Here is a 13,246-nt window from a genome sequence, read left to right on the forward strand (position 1 = left end):
TCCGGTTCAATAACCAGGTTTCGAGTTTTAACCGGGTTACTCGGGTCAATTCAATTTTTTTAAAATCAAAATGACATCGTTTTAATGAAAAACAAAAGTTAAATGATTAAAATTGAGTTTTTAACCAGGTCTTGCCGAGTTAACCATATCACCAGGTCAATTAGATTTTTTTTTGTTTCTATTTTTTTTCAACCTGATCCCGCTCTAGCCTCGGGTTCCGGGTTTCAAAACTATATTCCAAACGGTAAAGTTTGTCATGGCTTTCTACAAATTGGTCATTCTTGTCCTTCCAAGTGTTGAATTTAATCCTATCCATTATGCCTTTTGAAAATTAGCCCAATCAACCATGCTCAATAAAAAAATATTTATTCTGGGCATCAGCATTTAATTATTTTATTTGGGTTGCTAACAAAATATCCTCACTCTATAATGTTGGTTAATGGTCTTGGTCTTGGTCTTGGTCCACGACTATTTTTTTATTAAAAAAAATTAAAAAATAGATTATCCAACGAAGGAGCACTCTCCACTGTACGCTCACAGTAAAAACTTAAAATCAAATAACTAGCACAGTAAAAAAAAAAAAAGAAGCAAAGGTGAGAGTATTAGTTGTTAAAATTGGCCGGTACAGGTTAATTAAAAAACATAGTCTAGAATTGAGGCAGTGTTTGGGTCCTTTGGGAATAGCGTCGGAATTGTCTTTTTATTTTTTTAATTTAAATATTTTTAAATAAAAAAATTTATTTTAATACATTTTCTAAAAAAAAAAAACACATTAAACCATAATTTCCAAACACACTCTTAATCTACATCTGAAAAATATATTGACTAACTATAAAACTTAGTTGTTCAAATCTAAATTTTAATGATTTATCTGTCTTGATTAAATTTAATAATGTCAATAATAAAGAAATTATTTTAATTTACATAAAGTTAAACAAATAATTTATAAGTTAACTCAGAGGCTAATGTTTGGTATTGTTATTTAATTATACTTTAATTTGTTAAATTTTTTTAGGTCATATTAATATATATTAAATTTTAAATATTTTTAGGTCATATATATATATATATATATATATATTTTTTTTTTTTAAAAAAAAAAAAATTAAAAATAATTTTTACCAGAACTCTAAATATATCTTTTTCCCGACATCGAGTTTGACAGCATTGTGTCCACTAGACGTGAAGACAAAGCACACATAGTAGTGCAAATAGCAAAAAAGGGAGTGGACAAGAAAAAGCGAAGGCTGCGATATCACACACTGCCTTTTTCCTGCCCCCTCCTCTCTTAACTTTCCTCTCTTTCATTTCTATTCTAGGGATTGAAGGGTTAGCAGCCAAAGCTAGCCTAGCCGTACCCACACCCAAAACTATCCAATCCAATCCAATCCGCCATGGATTGATTGCTTCGCTGCTCGATTTCACCCAGGCAAGTAACTCACTATTTCAACTCTCATCTCTCTAGATTGTTAGATACAATACTATTTCTAGATCGCCTTTGTTTATTTGCACCAAAATTAGCTCTGGAATTTCTCGAATTTCTACCCTCTCAGCTCAGATGTGCTTATACTTGGAAGAAGATTAACTGTTACTCTATCAGGGTTTGAAGTTTCTGTTTGTTTTTCTGATGGTAAAGGCTTTTTTTCTTCAGGTTTCCAGGCGTCTTGTTAGTCTAATTTTGCACCATCTCTTACTTGTGGGTCGATTTCAGCGTGCAGCAGAATCAGCGGTAAGCTCTCTTGCTTGTCTGATATATTTTGAGCTGGCGTTTGCTTTCGCTTACTGTTACTATACTGGGTTTCAAGTCTTAAACATGTCGGAGGTTTAACTTAATGCTGTTTAGAGTTTCGAGATATCTGGTGGTGTGTGTAGACATTTGTGTACTGAATTTAACTTATCACACGCTTGACTACTGACCGAGGTGTTAAATTTCTGTCGTGGAGTTGTTTGGCATTCAAGCTCATGAAAAATGAAATTGTGGGCAACATTTTCTTACTTCAATTTGATATGTAATTGTAAGACCTTTACAATTTGTGCTAGACCATTAAAGCTCTGAAAAAAGTGATCTAAATATGGATTTTGCCTAATGTTTCAGGCTATGTCCGACCAAAGACTTTACTGGATCTTCGCATGTACTGTCAATTCTGGTTAGGAAGAGATGTGTCATAGAGATTGTAATGTTATTTTCGTGTGTCATCATTTTAAGTTACACAAATTACTTTATGAACCTAGATTGGCCTGTAATTGTTTATATAATGTGTTAAAAAGTAATATAAAATCTTGGCACGGCATTATATTTCTTTCTAACAAAGCTATTTGTGGGGTTGTTACTTTCTATTCACTTGGATTTGTAGTCTCTAATGAAATTGACACTGAGTTAGCATGTCGGATCATTTGAAGGATTTTTGGTTTATCTCATTCAATAAATTCCTTGTAGTTCAAAGAGAATAAGAAATGAGGCTTAGCAAAGCGCCTTAGATGGTTCCATCTACTATCTTGGTGCTTTAATGATTTTAAATTGTTAGTTTCAAATTAGTTTATAATAGTTTTGGAAAGCTATCTGTTTAAGTTTGTAGGCCTGCTCCTGCACAATGCCTCCAACCTCAAATTCAAATCAGCATTTGTTTAAGTTCTTTGATAATGATTTCTGTGCTGCCATTCTTCCGTTCCCTGGTCATATAAAATGTCTTAAAAAATGATAATAGAAGAAAAAACTCCTTTGACAACAACTATGTGCTCTGTTTGAGTCTGGTTCCCCTCTAGTGCATCAGAAGCAGTGGTTGGAATGATGTATTCTATCTTATTCTCTGTTTTTACTTCCTCAGATTGTTTGAGTCTGTGGATGGGAGCAGCTTTGTTCCAAATCTGCTGTGTAAGGGGGACTTACATGTTATGACTATCATATATACACTTACCTGATGCATATTTTAGCAAACCTGAAAGTCAGTGTGTTGGCATTGGTTGTGTATGGAAGGTAGTTCTGATGCCAGTGTCCAGTTTACAGTGATTCATGAATTTAGCCATGGCATATGTTGTACATGTTTATTTCACATGACCGAGTAGGCATGTAACACCCTAGAGTAAAACTTAATACCCAAACGTGCAGAATTCTGACATCAAATTTCATAATTTGGTCTTCAAAGATGTTAGAAAGAAATGTTGCTACTGTTTTAGTATGATGACTGATGAGCAACTTTATGTAAGTGCCTGGCCTGTCATTTCTTGTGAACCTTGATATATGTATTTCTTTTTCTCCAGTTTATTGTTTCCTTGTAGTTTGATCAGTTGTTTCTTTGGGCATTGCATTGATCTGTTCTGTTTATCAGAAAGCCATCTGCATCATCTAATGTGTATGATAGTTGTCAATATACGTCCTTTTTCCGAAAAAAATATCATAAATAACCTTTCTTTTGTTTTCTAACATCATTTCTCCCATTTTCCTCCTCAGCTTTCTGCTATGGAAGATACTGAACCAGTTGCAACACTCATGGACTCTACAACGTCTAAGATTCAGCAACTTCAGAAAGCATTTGCTGAACTTGAAAGTCACCGGGCTGTAACACTCAACCTGAAATGGAAAGAACTTGAGGAACATTTCCATGGGCTTGAAAGATCTTTGAAGAGGCGGTTTCATGAGTTGGAAGATCAAGAAAAGCAGTATGAAACCAAAACTAGGAGAGCCAGGGAAATATTAGAGAAGCGGGAAGCTGCTGTTGTGGCCAAGGAACAAGCTTCATTGGAGAAGCTCCAAGAGAAACAAGATGCTGCTGTCTTTGCCATTGCAAATGCTTTACAGAAGCACAGGAAAGTATCATCTGCAGAACCTGCTGCTGTGCCTTATGATGGCCAATGTGAGTCACCAACTATTGATGACCAGCCACCTGATGCCATGACTGCTGAAAGTAACTTAGGAGAAATAATAGATCCCTCTGAAAATGGAAATTTGGAGTATCCACAGTTAGTCAAACTATGTGAACAGATGGACTCAGAAGGACTGCACAAATTTATATCTGATAACCGTAAGAACCTTGCTGTCCTCAAGGAGGAAATCCCACTTGCTTTGAAGGCTGCAGTAAACCCAGCCCAGTTGGTGTTGGACTCTCTCGAAGATTTCTACCCCAAGGAAGTGGCAAATGTTGATGGAAAGAAAGATTCAACATTATTGGGTCTCCGACGAACCTGTATCATGTTGATGGAATGCCTTAGCATTTTGCTAATGTATACAGATCTCGTTTATGTATCTGACTTAATTTCAGAAGATGTTAAAGATCAGGCAAAGGCAATTGCTGAAGAGTGGAAGCCAAAATTGGACTCTTTGGATGTGGATGCTAACAACGGGAACTCCTTGGAGGCACATGCCTTTTTGCAACTTCTGGCCACATTTGGGATTGCTTCTGATTTTGATGTGGAAGAAATATCCAGGCTAATACCAATGGTTTCTCGTCGCCGCCAAGCAGCAGAACTATGTCGATTTCTTGGGCTATCAGAGAGAATGCCAGGTTTGTCGAAATCCTGCTGCACTTTAATCATTGTAGCAGGAAGCATATCATGGTTTAAGTTTGAAAATGTAGATGATGCACAGAAATTGTGGCAAGTCGTGTTAAAAACCTTGTTACTGAAGAGTATGAAATCTTCCCTTACAGAGAAAATATGAAACTGCTGTGTTAGATTAGAATTGTGATGATTCAATGACTTAACTTTGGTATTATTAACCTAAGCATCCAAATTTTCCTTTTTTGGATTCTTATATAAAGCAACCTTGCGTGGATCTTCTTGGCCTTTGCTCAATTGTTAAGCTCATGCCTTGGACAAATAATTTTTTTGCAAATACAAGGAGTATAGAAGCTATTTGTTTCCTTTGTTTTGTCAATTCTTCTACTTCTTATTGCTCATTGACATTCTGTCATTTTAACTTTTCCTACACATCAATTCTTCAGGTGTAATTGAAGTACTGGTGAATAGTGGAAGGCAAATCGATGCAGTCAACTTGGCTTTTGCTTTTGACTTGATGGAGCAGTTCTCACCAGTACCTCTACTGAAATCATACTTGAAGGAGGCGAGAAAAGTTGCTTCATCAGGCAAGCCTGGAAGTGCATCTCCCACCACTGTGCAGGTGCATGTTCTGTCTCAGCTACATTAATTGAATTGGCCTTTCCTTTCTACAATTATCTCTTGGCAATTTGATGTGTGCTGTTGTGTATTTTAAGTAAATTGTTGTTTCCTTTATAATTTGCTGTCTGATAATTCCAACTTATTGCTATATGAGCGGTATAGATTGCTAATGCTAAGGCCTTTCCCCACCCAAATGAATTATAACAAATCTTATGCTTACTATACATGAAAAATGGGCTTTATAGTTGGATGTCAGAAAAGGATAGATGATTTTGTTATGCATACATGTTGAAGAACAATTTCCATTGAAACCTTATCTTGGCTTTTGTTGTAAAACCACATTCATGCAACATCCCTTCTGAGCACTTTGGAGTTTTCTTTTAAGGATTTTTCTATCGCTTCAGAATGATGTCAATGAACGAGAGCTGACTGCCCTCAAGGCTGTGATCAAATGCATTGAAGAGCATAAACTTGAGGAGCAGTATCCTGTGGATCCCCTCCAAAAGCGCCTTCATCAGCTAGAGAAGGCCAAGGCAGACAAGAAGAGGGCAAATGAAGTTGCCAAGCCTCAACCCAAGAGACCTCGTGCCAGCGGTGTCGGATGTGGGCCCCGCGTCACTAACAATGCTCCTGAGAAGATTTTCTATCCTAGAGTACCTGATAGGTACCCACAGTACGTGTATGACAGGCCATATATTTACTCTGGACCCGCTGACAACCATGTTCCCCCACTCATGAGTTCTGCGACTTACAACTTCTCTCCCAGTCATGGCAACTACTTTGGAAATGGCTACCAGTATCAGACCCCGTATCTTCACTAGATAGTAAAGATGGCGAAAAGGTGACCTTGATCCTCATTTTAACTGCTAGCCTTAACCCTTCAGCTCGTTGATGTTGTATGAATGAATTTAGTATCTAAAAAAACCCAAAAAAAAAAACCCTGCTCTGTTAATTTGCTGTACTAGAGATAATTTGATCCTCTAATATATGCACTCTGTTTTCTGTGTATTTTCTGTTTACAATTTTCTGTCTTGTTTTGTTCTCTCCAGCTCTCTTTTTTTTACGAAAAAATTCATATGAACACAGCAATTTGGGGATGGCTATGGTGTGCTTGAAGTGGAGCAATCTGGGAGACAAATGATTTAAAAAAGGATAGAGCGATGAGCTCCATCCCCCTTGTATAACTTCAATGGAGAAAAAGCAGCTGTTGCTTCTGCTAGCTAATATCGTGAATGACAAGCCCATCTAGATTCCAGCACCCCCCACTTCACTCTTCAACTCGAAGGAAGCTAACTCACCTCTCTCAGCTCCCTTCTTTCTCCAACTCACCCAAGCTCCTGGGATCTAACCCGGATAATAGTAGTTCAGGTCGCTGGAGTTAAGAGTGTCTTGTTTTTTGTTTAAATAGTGTTTTTAAATATTTTTATTTTATTTTTTGTTTTAAATTATTATTTTTTTAATGATTTTATTTCGGTTTTTATACATTGATATTAAATAAATTTTTAAAAATAAAAATACTTTAAAAAACACTTTCCCATATCCCATAACAATTTAATAGGATCAAATTTGAAAAAAAAAACTTGGCTCAAACCAATTTTGGACTAATAATAAATTGTATTTAGTATTGTTGTAATGGTTATGATTTAAATATTTTTTTATTTAAAATATATTAAAATAATATTTTTTTATTATTTTTTTAAAATTATTTTCGTTATTAACATGTTAAAATAATTTAAAAAAAATTAATAAAAAATTAAAAAATTAAAAAAAATACATTTTACACCATGTTCCCAACAAACTCTAAAATCTCCATACGAACTGACAGTCTGACACTGTAAAAATCCAATCAGAACATGGTTTGTTGTGTCGATTTGTTCATTGCGAAGTCCAGCCCATCAGCCACAGCCCATTTGAGAATCTCAAGTCGTAGCACCGGTCCTTTATTCTTGTTGGCCCAATCCATTGGCAATCGCCCTTATCTCATCTCTCTTCCTCTGTCCTCTCATGGCGATCATGGAGTCTCTTTCCATTTTACTGTCTTCTTCTCCACCCATCCAAAACAACCCTAAAACCCTAAAACCTACTACCACCTCCAAAGCCAATTCTCATCTAAGCAAGTTCACTTTTTCCAAAGAGTCTTCTCTCCAAAATCCTCTCTCACTTGTGTCAAATAAGACCACTTTCTCTTTCACTACCATTCAGCTCTTCACTTCTCTTCCTTGCCTAGCTTCTGAAACTCTAACCTCCCAAACTGAGCAAGTCTCAGACAAAATAAACTTGGAATCAATCTTGGTCTCCATTGATGGCTTCTTCAACAAAAACCCATTTTTTGTTGCTGGCTGTACATTCATTTGGCTTGTTGTTATACCTCTTACTGAAGAGTACTTGAGAAAGTACAAGTTTGTCTCTGCCATTGATGCATTTAGGAAACTACGGGATAACCCGGATGCTCAGCTTTTGGATATTCGGGACAGGAGGAGCGTGGTCGCGCTGGGGTCTCCCAATTTGAAGATGTTCAATAAGAATGTGGTTCAGGTTGAGTTCTCTGAGGGAGATGAAGGCGGGTTTGTAAAGAATGTTTTGAAGAATATTCAAGACCCAGCAAATACCATCTTGTGTATTTTGGACAAGTAAGTGCTATAATCAATGCCATGGTAGTTCTTTAACTTGAACTAGAATTTTGCTGCTTTATGTAGATACAATGGCAAGATTGGTGTAGCATTAAATTCTGCTTTGCGTTTTTATTATTCTACTCTTCTGAATGTCGACTGGATTATAGAGCTATGCACTGGAGTTTCTGATTTAGTCTCTTTTTTCTTTTGCATGAAGCATGTCTTTAATGTGTCATTTGTTTCCGCTTCTTGCGTGTAAGGTAGTTTTGATGGTGATTCAATGAGAGTGGCTGAGTTGCTGTTCAAGAACGGGTTCAAAGAGGCTTATGCAATCAGGGGCGGTGTCAGGGGCAAAAAGGGCTGGTTGGTATGGTTCTTTTGTTATTTTTTCCTCTAATGTTTTCTTATATTTTAGCTTTGAATGCTTACATCATAGTTTCTGCTCATAGAGCTCTGTTTTTATTTCGATATCGATGATTTTATATTTGTTATCTGTTAACCCGTAATTATAGATTTCTTGTAGCCTATGAAACATTACCTAAGATTAACATTGGGGTCACTGTATCTTTATCTCCCTACAATTGGAGAGACTGGCTTGGATTACATGCATCTGCATGGCATTTACAAGCTTTCAGCTCTTCGAGACAGCACTCGGAAAATACCTAAGATACAAGAGTTTTTTGCTTATTGAATTTATTGCATCAATTTGCAGCCAATTCATAATAGTAGTCTGTGAGCATGAAAAGGAAACAATTGTTATTTTGCTGAGGGTTTATTGTCCGGACAACAATTACGTGTTTGAATTCTACATATTATTGTTGGAATCCTACTTGGAAAACTTGAGAACCACATAAAAGGTTGCCTCTGTGAGGTGAACAAAAGAGGGTTGACACTTGACAGAGAGCAATCTTATCACTTGGTATATAGGTTTGACAAACCTGTCCTTCGATGACATTTTTCTGGCAAACCTGATACTTGCTTCCAGTTTATTGTTTCCTTCAGAGTGAAGCCTTAAAGATTTCTCATTTAATTTAGTGCCCAAAGGCATATGGTGTGTGTGTTAAGGCCTTCTTTTTCTTTGTATGAGCAGATGTGAATGTTTGTTCTGTGCATGTATTTCTTTATTAGTCCTTATTTATGTGGAAGAAGATGAAGAGAAGGATGGAGAAATCTGCCTTTGGAAATTGCTTGTTCTTCTATTCATAGATTTGTGTTGGTTTATATAGGAAATACAGGAAACCCTTTTGCCACCTTCTGTACATATGAAGCCTAAGAAGAAGAAAAAGAAGGCTAAAGTTTCACAACTTGGAGTTAATGGAGGAGTTGCTCAGCAAAATGATGGTGAGGATGGCATACCCTCTTCTACTAGTTTCCCTCTTGAAGGAAGCCAAAGTGTGGACAATGGGCATGTAAACAAGCCCATGACATCCACACCTCATGTGGAAATCGATTTCAGATCTCCTTACCCTAAGGTAAGACACCCTCCCTCCCTCCCTCCCTCACCCACACACACACACACACACACGTGCAAACACACATGGAAATTGATTTCAGGTTATCTAACCCTTATGTATGACTGCATAAGAACATGAGATGAGCATCACAACCCTGTTTGAAGTGAAAAATTAGCATCCGTAAACCATGTTTTGGAGCCAGTGGTTTGTAAGCATAAATGGTGATGTTCTAGCTGGAGTCCTGACTTGATACATTACATGGTATGACTGTAGTTGGAGTGAGAATTGGAGAAAAATAACAAAATTTTATCAGAATTTGGCCTTGAAAATAAAATAAAATAAAATAAGTAAAGGAGGAAGTATCTGATATTCCTGTTGCCAATTTTCACACTAGTTCCAATATCCAAACAGACCTAATACAAATATGAACTTACAAAATAGCAGGGAATTCAAATGTCTAAATAGGGTGTTTCTTTTCTATAGTTTTAAATAAGTAGCGCTCAAGGCAAATATAGTATACTAGTAAAACAGCAATTCAGCAACCCATGTCTCACTCCAGTTTGATCACATTTTGAACCTCGTAAAAGTGTATTTAAATCTCATGAATTCTGATGTGGTGCCCGTATCCACAGTGACACAGTTGTCAATTGTCCTTTCAAAAAGGGTGAAAGAAACAGGTTGAGATTGCCTGCAAATGTTGCCAAGAAGCAAAATAACCATCAGGCAACTGCTTTTGCGTTTAGAAGCAATACTCTTTCTAGTGATCACTAATATTTCTTTTTAATTTTTTTTATGCAGTACCCAGATTTGAAACCTCCATCTTCCCCAACGCCGTCAAAGCCATGAGATTAACGCAGCAAGTTCATTGCTTTGAACTGCCTCCTCATTTTAGGCTGGAACTCATTTTAGATCTACGAGGGCAACTCTTTGTTTCTGGTATTGTTACCATTGCATTTAATTCTTTTTTCTATTTTGGCAGCCATTGATTCTGTACTCTGTTAAAAGCATGAGGAGACCATTTTTTCCCTCTTCAGTGGCAAGTCAACATTTCATTATGCACTCCATCCAGTGGCGGAGTCAGTAAATTTTAAACGAGGGGGCAAATTACTAACAAATACTTGATATTATATTCTATATAAACATTGTTATATATAGAGAAATTAATTTGAAATACATGTACTAGCTCATGTCAAGTAAAATTAATTTAAGAATATTTTTAAAATAAAAAACCTTATATTATAATTATTCTTTCAAGTTTTTATATTTTAAAACTATTTCATAATGATTTTATTCTTAATTTTATTAAAGATATTCTTTCTAAATATATACAATTAAACTTTCATTTATCTATTTCTAAATCTTTCAAGGGCTAGTGAAATTATTGGCAACAATTCTTTGTTGACTTGTTTTATACAAGTGGGTTAAATATAAACATTAATATATTTTTTTAATTTTTTTTATTGTGTCTCTAATTTTTTAAGTTGTTGAGTACTTCATTTTTAATTACTAGTAAGTTGATCATCATCATTTTTCATGTGAAATTCATAATAAAATACATATTAATTCATCAAAACTCATTTCAATTCATATTCATATGCATATAATATAATATTTATTCATCTACTTATTAATTTAACAAATTTATAAATTATAATAAATTCTAACATTTTTAATAACTAATTATTAAGGAATAAAACTAAAATTAAACAATGGAATAAATAGAAAAAATAAAAGAAACTCACCTAAAACATAAAGCATAAAGCATACAAGATTACTTAACTAATTAATAGTTTAGAATTTGAAGAAAAATTTTATAAAAGGAAGAAAATAATTCAAAAAAAAAAAAGAAGCTTGGATCAAATAGTAATTAATAAAAAAAATTAAACTTGTTAAGTTATTTTATATATATATAAAAGGATTAAGGGGGCAATTGCCCTCTTAATTCCCTATTGTGGCTCCGCCACTGTCTCTATCGTCTCCCGCCAAGAAATTTTATCACTTTGTCATATTGATACAACAATGGGATTTGAATTTTGATTCCAATATCTCCTTTTCTTATGTTATTGTTAATGTGCTATGATCCCTCATGTATTTGATATGATTATAGGACCTCCGTGTTACTGCTTGTCCAGTGGCATAAGTTTGAAATATCAGTAGCATGTATTAGAGTGGGTCGAACCACATTCTCCCCCACTGCTTCCTCTGTATACTTCCATGGCAGCTTCAGAAATTGTCTCGAGTTTACCAATGATATGGGTTGTAAAAAGCTTCATAATACCATTTTTGGTTCTATCATCGGGTAATATTTCATGTGCTCATAGTTGATCTAGTGACGTAGGCTTTTTTTGAGTTAGTCCTCGAATGAGTATGACAGCTAACCTCTTGATAAAGCTAGGGGACCACAAGTTCGATTGTTAACAGGTGCTAGGATCACTTCACCACCCTTGTTGGTGCAGCCATCGCCGCAGCCATCGCTTGGGACTAAGAGGTTTATTTTTTCTGTGGTCTTAGATTCAAGCTCTGGGTTGCTCATATGATGGCCACTGGAGGCTTACATGGTCGTTAACTTTAGGGCCTATGGGATTAGTCGAGGTGCGCGCAAGCTGGCCCGGACACCCACGTTAAACTAAAAAAAAAAGTAGTGTATGGTTTTTAAATTAAAAAATATTTATTTTAATTTTATAGGTATTTTGTTGAAATGAATGTAATCCGAAATGAAAATGAAGAGTGAGAATGTGATCGAAAATTAAATGTTAATTCCATTCCATTTCTATAGAGGGATGATAATAAAAATAAAGAAGGTAAATGTATTTTCTTAAAAAATGATATATTATTTTTATTTATTGTGTATCAAGTATTTCTATCGCCATCATCGTTGGTGGCGATGAGTTTTTTTTATTTTTTATTTTTTTTTATCTATACTTTTTAATTGTAAATTACATTGTCCGTTTTATCTATGCTTTTTTTTTTATCCATTATTTTTTATTGGAAAAAACAAGACACGGATGTTAAAAAATAAATAAAAATTATTTTTTTATAAGAATTAATCAATTAGATTTTATTTTACCATAAAACATTATTTAATTTCCTAAGATCTTTGCTTTCCATCTCATAAAATTGATGTGATAGACCAAACTATATAAAAAGATATAAAATTGTGAAAAATAAAAAATAAAAAAGTTCATTTTTTAATAAGAATTAATCAATTAGATTCTATTTTCCCATAAAAAAATATTTAATTTCCTAAGATCTTTGTTTTGCATCTCATAAAATTGACGCGATACACTAAACTATATATAAAAAATACATAAAACCCTATGTGTGTGTGTAGATTTTTTACTATATTCATAGACAGTTTATTCTGCACTGCTATATTAAAATTATTTACCTTTAATTGAAGAAAAAAGAAGCCTCAAGGGTGGGGATCCTTTGGTTTTTTTTACTAACTCATTGATTATTAAAAGATTGTTCAAGGTTACCAAAGTTTTGTTTTTATACAGTAAAAATATTTTTTTACTCCTAGAGTTAATAAAACATATAGATGTTGGCCAGATATTTTTTTGACTTTTCATAAGCTTTTGAACAATAAAAATACTTCTTTACCTTCATAATAAAAAAATTGTTAGGCTATTGATCAAGAGTTTTTTTTTTTTTTTTTTCATTATTTATGTATAGTTAAAATACGATTTCAGCATTAGAATTTTTTTTTAAAAATCAAGTTTATAGTTGAGGGTATTTTTATACTTGTACATGGTTTTTTGGGTAATTACAAAGGTCATTGAGGTGTTTTAGTATTTTCACATTGACTTTTTAATTTTTTAACAAAAAAAATTGTTATTGCATGAGTGATGTTTGTGTCATTCAAGAAGCGCATATGACACCATTTGATGGCCAAACCTGACCTTTTGTTATATTTTTTGATGCGCTACTTTGTCCTCTTCCATATGATATAATATGTGGTTGTTCCTTCCCCCCATTTTTTTTTCTCTCTTGCCAAGTAAGATGCAAGATTGTCCTTATTTTTTGGGTTTTTCAATTTCAATCATCATTTTTTTAAATATCTTATTT

At 34.4% G+C, this 13,246-nt stretch overlaps 2 protein-coding genes across 3 annotated transcripts; both read left to right on the top strand.

Annotated features, from left to right (window-relative positions):
• Positions 1-1,227: 1,227 nt before the first annotated feature.
• LOC118049864 (FRIGIDA-like protein 3) lies at positions 1,228-6,120 on the top strand. Of its 2 annotated transcripts, XM_035059999.2 has the most exons (5): positions 1,228-1,429; positions 1,652-1,729; positions 3,449-4,499; positions 4,938-5,113; positions 5,517-6,120. In XM_035059999.2, exons 3-5 carry the CDS (start codon positions 3,458-3,460, stop codon positions 5,931-5,933), a joined length of 1,635 nt encoding a protein of 544 aa, XP_034915890.1. In that variant the 5' UTR covers positions 1,228-1,429; positions 1,652-1,729; positions 3,449-3,457; the 3' UTR covers positions 5,934-6,120. The 2 variants fall into 2 exon arrangements, with proteins under 2 accessions (XP_034915890.1, XP_073263661.1); XM_073407560.1 differs by lacking the exons at positions 1,228-1,429; positions 1,652-1,729 and adding an exon at positions 2,828-2,872.
• Positions 6,121-6,861: 741 nt separating this feature from the next.
• LOC118050052 (rhodanese-like domain-containing protein 4A, chloroplastic) lies at positions 6,862-10,233 on the top strand. The gene is made up of 4 exons (XM_035060278.2): positions 6,862-7,742; positions 7,989-8,091; positions 8,951-9,196; positions 9,977-10,233. The coding sequence occupies exons 1-4, from the start codon at positions 7,117-7,119 to the stop codon at positions 10,022-10,024; spliced, it is 1,023 nt and encodes a 340-aa protein (XP_034916169.1). The 5' UTR covers positions 6,862-7,116; the 3' UTR covers positions 10,025-10,233.
• Positions 10,234-13,246: the final 3,013 nt, after the last annotated feature.

This window comes from Populus alba, chromosome 2 (assembly GCF_005239225.2).
Source record: "Populus alba chromosome 2, ASM523922v2, whole genome shotgun sequence".
Taxonomy (NCBI): Eukaryota; Viridiplantae; Streptophyta; class Magnoliopsida; order Malpighiales; family Salicaceae; genus Populus; species Populus alba.

What these genes read in the sequence shown, in the direction of transcription:
- LOC118049864 (XM_073407560.1), top strand. Translation starts at nt 2,843, where the DNA reads ATGGGAGCAGCTTTGTTCCAAATCTGCTGT. An exon ending in CTTTGTTCCAAATCTGCTGT is followed by an intron (nt 2,873 to 3,448) that starts GTAAGGGGGACT and finishes TTTCCTCCTCAG; the next exon opens with CTTTCTGCTATGGAAGATAC. An exon ending in CATCTCCCACCACTGTGCAG is followed by an intron (nt 5,114 to 5,516) that starts GTGCATGTTCTG and finishes CTATCGCTTCAG; the next exon opens with AATGATGTCAATGAACGAGA.
- LOC118050052 (XM_035060278.2), top strand. Translation starts at nt 7,117, where the DNA reads ATGGCGATCATGGAGTCTCTTTCCATTTTACTGTCTTCTTCTCCACCC. An exon ending in GGGGCAAAAAGGGCTGGTTG is followed by an intron (nt 8,092 to 8,950) that starts GTATGGTTCTTT and finishes TGGTTTATATAG; the next exon opens with GAAATACAGGAAACCCTTTT. An exon ending in TCAGATCTCCTTACCCTAAG is followed by an intron (nt 9,197 to 9,976) that starts GTAAGACACCCT and finishes TTTTTTATGCAG; the next exon opens with TACCCAGATTTGAAACCTCC.